Source organism: Amblyomma maculatum, chromosome 2 (assembly GCF_055883805.1).
Source record: "Amblyomma maculatum isolate TAMU_Amacu chromosome 2, ASM5588380v1, whole genome shotgun sequence".
Taxonomy (NCBI): domain Eukaryota; kingdom Metazoa; phylum Arthropoda; class Arachnida; order Ixodida; family Ixodidae; genus Amblyomma; species Amblyomma maculatum.
In genome coordinates this window covers 105,290,297-105,296,555 of record NC_139345.1, presented here as the reverse complement: position 1 = coordinate 105,296,555, position 6,259 = coordinate 105,290,297, and the positions used below count along the sequence as shown (strand labels likewise).

At 47.6% G+C, this 6,259-nt stretch overlaps 1 protein-coding gene across 1 annotated transcript; it reads right to left on the bottom strand.

The window, feature by feature from the left end:
• Positions 1–1,974: 1,974 nt before the first annotated feature.
• Positions 1,975–2,550, bottom strand: LOC146199475 (uncharacterized). The gene is made up of 2 exons (XM_084592134.1): positions 2,451–2,550; positions 1,975–2,378 (listed from the first exon to the last, which is right to left on the bottom strand). Exons 1-2 carry the CDS (start codon positions 2,548–2,550, stop codon positions 1,975–1,977), a joined length of 504 nt encoding a protein of 167 aa, XP_084448260.1.
• Positions 2,551–6,259: the final 3,709 nt, after the last annotated feature.

The following is a 6,259-nucleotide window of genomic DNA, read 5'->3' as shown; positions in this document are numbered from 1 at the left end:
TCGTTGAATGACGCGCTTCGTTTCGATGGAGTCCATGGTGTCTCTATAAAGCCCTCTTCTCTCTCCGATGATTCGCTGTCGGAGCTCCTTGTATCTTCCTGGAGAGCCCTGTATTTCTTCTTGTAACCTCCAGGAGGGATCGATGGAGGAGCTCACAATACTTTCCTGGATTTCAGCACTAATAAATATAGAAGGAGGGCAGACTACCAAGCTGGCTTAGCTGCTTTTAATCTCCGACTCTTCCCACTGCGGTGAATGTGACAATGATGGCATTCAATCTCTGCCGCGCGCCCTCCCTTCAGAGTGATGATGACGGGCGATGATGACGGGGTGATGATGACGATGAATGATCGTTATGGTTGTGTATACTGAAGGATACAACGCTCTATTACTAGAAAACTACGGAGGACAATAGTGAATACCCCAAGTCAAGCGGCCGCTGCTAACAGTGACTTATTCAGAAAGCATGCGCAGAAATTTCGAGGGTATTTTCAACACATGCGTAAGTACTTTTGATGCGGCTCATCTTTTTTGCGATTTTCGAGGGTATGCCTTACTTCCACAAAACGTTAATAACAACGCCAGTGTTGTGGAGCCCAGAGTAACTGTGCGCTTGCTGTCAGTGCACAGATCTGCCACAGAGCACACTGCCACCATGGCACTAAATCTCCTTATTTACAAAAAAAAAAAGCAGGTTCACCGAATGCTTCTCTTTGGGCAGGTAGGTGCGGAAACAATGCGTGCACTTTGTGGGTTCAGAAGACGTTCACCTGTATGTAGTTAAGTTGGTCCAGAGTTCGTCATGTCATTGCCAAAAGAAATGTGTCACAGATGGAAGGGTGCAGCAGCCGTCACGCTGTTTCACGTCCATCATGCAAAACCAACTCGCCCATCAGTTCGCGCTTTCATGTACAGTGTATTCCCAGAAAATGACTCATTCTGAATGACACTTTTCTTCCCTATATAGCACCACACAATCAAGGTGGTGCTTCTTGAATGGAACTGAACTCATTGAAAATGACATTAAAATTGCCTATTATATTCCGTAATGACCATAGCAAATGAGATCTTGAATGAAACACTGAGGCAGCTTTTTTCGTGCTCACTGCTACATCAGAAGGCGATCTTGGTTGAGTGAGCTACATGGTATGGCACTGTTGAGGTAACCAGGAATGAAACCCTTAAATCGCTTTCCTCATACCCACTGGTCACTGCTACATCAGAAGGCGACCTTGGTTGAGCGAGCTACACGGTATGGCACTGTTGAGGTAACCAGGAATGAAACCCTCAAATCGCTTTCATCATACCCACTGGTCACTGCTACATCAGAAGGCGACCTTGGCTGAGCAAGCTACTCGGTATGTGCTGTTGATTTAATCACAGCAAATAAGATCAGGAATGAAACTATCAAACCGCTTTCCTCATATCCACTGCTATATCTGAATGGCAGTAAGTACCAAGCCAGGCATACGACACCATGCAGCACTGATTTAATCACAGAAGTTAAAAAAAAAAATGAACACTGAAGCAGCTTTTGTAGTGCTTATCGCTGTAACTGAATGCTGTCGGCACCGAGCCACGCATACGACACACACATCACTGAGTTAATTGCAGCAAATGGGGTCAGGAATGAAGCACTGAAGCAGCTTTTCCCGTGATTATTGCTATATCTGAAGGCAATCCTGCCGAACCGGCTATACAGCACACACCACTGAATTAATCACAGCAAATTAGAGCAGTGTTTTTTAAACAGTAGCTAAGTCAGCATTGTAACAAAGGAGTTCCAAAACTTGTAGGACCCCCGTGAATGGGTGCTAGCTCTACAAGTCTTCGAGGGGCTCTACTCCAGACACATCACTTTCGGAGTCCATGTCATCTTCATCGAGATGGATGATGATGGGCTGGAATGTGCACTGCCATTTCTGTCTTACGTAAACTTTTTTCAATATCGATGACATGCCTGACCGCATTTGCCTAGTGTTCTGCTGTCATCTTAGCGGCTTCTTCTCTAAGGAGAACCTCTACAGTTGTCAGCTTAGATATGGTATTCCTGGATGCCACACCGTTCTTCATCTGAGCCTGTATGAGCTCGATTGGGTTGAACTTGAACTCACAGTGGTAGGGTGGAAGCCGCAGCGCAACACACCATAAACGTTCAGCTGTGTTGTCAACACGATACTTCATGTATTGGTGCTTTACAGAGGCCACAAAGTTCAGGAGCTCCTTTTTCAGCATTTTCGGTTGCCAAATAATCCCTTTCAATGTCAGCCAATCCTGCACTACTTCCTTGCGAGAAGCAGTCGTAAGCACTGCTTCTACCAAACGCGAGTGGTACGAGGCATTGTCCATTACAATAACACTACCTTGTGGCAATTTCCCTAGACAAGCATGAAACCACCTCTAGAAGCGTGTGCTGTCCATCTCCTCGTGGTAGTCGCCGTTTGTTTTACCGCGAAAGACGTCCAAGCCACCGTCGACGAAGCCGTCCTTGTTGCCGATATGCGTCACGATCAGGCGCTGCTCCTTTCCTGACGGCTGCTTTAGACCCATCGTCACACCAGGCATGAAGGCGTCGCGGTGGGAAGCAACAGTCGTGTCTAGCCACACAGTCGAGAGAATGTGTCCTGCATTCACCCTCGTTTCGTCCATGAAAAATATTCTCTGGCCTCCGTTCCTGTACCTCACGATTTTGTGCAGGTATCTTTGCTACCAATCGACGATGTCATCTCGCTCATACGCCGCAAGTCCCGGCCCCTCTTCTCCTGAATCCTGCATCATGGAGCAGTCGGAGCACAGTCCATGGCTTTAGTGGAGTAACGTCGCCGCTAGCGTTGGAATCGCCGGCAATCTTCTTCACTGTTGTGATCTTTTTACGGCGAAAAAAGAACGATGTGCACAAGACCACAATGCGCAGTTCATGAAGTCGTCATACACTCGTCGTACACCTCCGTGCGTCGTCTCGTATCTGCGTTTCGTGGGCGCTTCCGGAAGGGCATTGTAATTTTTCCATTGTTATCCTTCATTTCCTTTTTGACATCCATCAATCACACGCTGACTCCAAGGAGGTCACTCACTACAGCGCACGTTTTTTCCACGTTACGCTTTGGGTGCTGATACCTCAAGCGAACATACGCATTTCCGACCATCTCCCGTCCGCAACTGCAGATGATACGGCAGCCCTTATTCTTGTCGCACCAAATGCGGGGCGTGGACTTTAATTCTTCACAATCATCTCTCGAGAAGGATGGAACACATTGCGATGTCACCTCGTAGGGCTCCATGGCGGAAGAGAGTGCAATGAAGTGCAGAACAGCAAAGCGGTTCAGTAAATACTCGACAGTGTTGAAATTCACAATCAGAATTCGGTGTTTTGCCTGTTGTACTCTGATGAGCAAACTACTATCGATCGAATTGAGTAAATGTACGTATTTTTGCTGGAACTTACGAAGCATTTAGGAACTATTCGCCTGCACGTACTCACTCGAAGAAACCACGTTCCAAGCACTACTTGTAAGTGCAAGGCGGTCAGCCGTGACGTCATGGTGTAGCTCGGCAGCTATTGGTTGGAGGGGGTTCTTTGATAGCTGCATGTCGTTTTCTTCTTAACCTGTATCCGACACATTCTGAAAGCTGTCAGAGCACGCCGTTCATGCTTACGCTTCGTGCGCTAACTGTGCAGCATGTAACTGAACTTGATTAATTATTTGGGGTGATTATTTGGCTTGGAAGCCATGGTGCTATTTGGTTGATGGTGTTTAACTTCACCACATGTACAGTTGAAACTGCAGTGCGCTAGTCCCATAGCCACAGAAAGTTTATATCAGGTAAGCATCGATCGTGTAAAAAACTGGACACCGATTTAAAACAAGGATGACGAAAATTAGCCTGTGTTTGGTACTATAATCGATTTAACATAGATACTCTCTGCAAATTTGTTGCAAGATACTGCTGTGCGCATATTGATGACTGTGGTCTAAGCTTCCAATGCGTAGCAAAAATTTGCTTCTGAAGTTTTTCATGCACTCGTGAGGTGCAATTATGACCGAAACCAGCAGGATGCGTTTTTGGCAACAATAACAAAATCTGCTAGCCTGTCGACAGAGGATCTGTAGATACATTAATTGTTATGCATAGTATAGTTATAAAGTAAAATAATGCTTTCAAAAACTCGTCCCCGAAAATTGTCCTGCATTTCTGGGCCTGAGTGCGGCGTAACATGATTGCCGATCTTATACCCAATGATGGGTTGGAACTATATGTGTGTGTGTGTGTGTGTGTGTGTGTGTGTGTGTGTGTGTGTGTGTGTGTGTGTGTGTGTGTGTGTGTGTGTGTGTGTGTGTGTGTGTGTGTGTGTGTGTGTGTGTGTGTGTGTGTGTGTGTGTGTGTGTGTGTGTGTGTGTGTGTGTGTGTGTGTGTGTGTGTGTGTGTGTGTGTGTGTGTGTGTGTGTGTGTGTGTGTGTGTGTGTGTGTGTGTGTGTGTGTGTGTGTGTGTGTGTGTGTGTGTGTGTGTGTGTGTGTGTGTGTGTGTGTGTGTGTGTGTGTGTGTGTGTGTGTGTGTGTGTGTGTGTGTGTGTGTGTGTGTGTGTGTGTGTGTGTGTGTGTGTGTGTGTGTGTGTGTGTGTGTGTGTGTGTGTGTGTGTGTGTGTGTGTGTGTGTGTGTGTGTGTGTGTGTGTGTGTGTGTGTGTGTGTGTGTGTGTGTGTGTGTGTGTGTGTGTGTGTGTGTGTGTGTGTGTGTGTGTGTGTGTGTGTGTGTGTGTGTGTGTGTGTGTGTGTGTGTGTGTGTGTGTGTGTGTGTGTGTGTGTGTGTGTGTGTGTGTGTGTGTGTGTGTGTGTGTGTGTGTGTGTGTGTGTGTGTGTGTGTGTGTGTGTGTGTGTGTGTGTGTGTGTGTGTGTGTGTGTGTGTGTGTGTGTGTGTGTGTGTGTGTGTGTGTGTGTGTGTGTGTGTGTGTGTGTGTGTGTGTGTGTGTGCAACGGGCGTCGTAACGGGGCGTTGGCAAGGACCATAAAGGTGTGTATTGTTTCATATTTCTGCAACTAATCATGCCAAGCTTGACCGCATCTTCCAGAAATTTGACTGCTTTTTTTTAATACCTGTTCTATTGGCTTTCAAGTTTGACCAGTTTTAATTCCTCAGCTTGTTCTCAGCTGTCCTGCTTTTCAACCATTAATTTGCGAATTAATTTTTGCTAGCGTCTATACGTCTACCGCAGATTAATCCGGGCTGCCATCGTTATAACGAAGCCTGGGGCGATTGATTGGGCCAGTATGGACGTCTGAATGAATGTAGCCGCTTTCTAATATTGTGAGCACTGTGTGGCGCTTCATCTTCCACACTGCTGAACGTGCTGCTTCATCTTCATCCTGCTCCCTCTTGTAGATACCCATCGTCATCGCGGAGTGTGTTTGGCTGCAGTGTGCGACCAAGGCTTCAGGTCTGTAATAAAGCCTGATTCCCCAAGTCCGACCTTCGCGTTACCTTACACGTGGTGGAGGTGCGCCTTGATTTCCCCGCTGCTTCGTCACCTGCATCCACCTGGAGCTTCGTTCTGGCCGCCGTTTGACCCCGACCACCATCGTCATGACACAAGAGGGCCACTCCGCTATTCCGGCTGCTACCAACTCGACTCCAGCTCCCCTTGCCACTTGGACTGTCAGTAGCCGTCAGCGCGACCCGCAGATGTTCGCCGGTCTCCGCGGCGACGACGCTGATGACTGGCTCGACAGCTACGACCGGGTCAGTGCTTTCAACCGATGGGACGATTCTCTTAAATTAATTAATGTGTCCTTTTATTTGACGGATGTGGCCAAAACGTGGTTTCTAAATCATGAGTCGACGATTCCGGACTGGGCTACCTTTAAACAAAAGTTACGCCAGATTTTCTGCGCTCCTACTGTTCGCACGGAGTCCGCCAAGAAGAAGCTAGAAGCCCGACTTCAGCGGCCTAATGAGACCTACACCTCTTATATAGAAGATGTACTTTCACTTTGTCGGCGCATCAATGACACAATGCCAGAGGCCGAGCGGGTTCGGCACGTCCTTAAAGGTATTGGGCCACTCGCCTACAACGCCCTGGCCGTGCAGAACCCTACCACAATCGATGCCATCATATCCACTTGTCAACGCCTTGACGAACTACAGTCAATACGCCTTCAGCCTGATCCCACTTCATTTGGTTTCACTGCCGAAGCTGACCTCCGTGTGCTTATTCGCGAATTAATTCGTGAAGAGCTCTCGGCTCAAGGTAATTTGTGCCGCCC

Bases quoted from the DNA above. Each gene is read 5' to 3' on its own strand.
- LOC146199475 (XM_084592134.1), bottom strand. From the start codon at position 2,550: ATGGGTCTAAAGCAGCCGTCAGGAAAGGAGCAGCGCCTGATCGTGACG. The intron at 2,379-2,450 runs GTAAAACAAACG...ATGCTTGTCTAG, and splicing joins TGGCTTGGACGTCTTTCGCG to GGAAATTGCCACAAGGTAGT.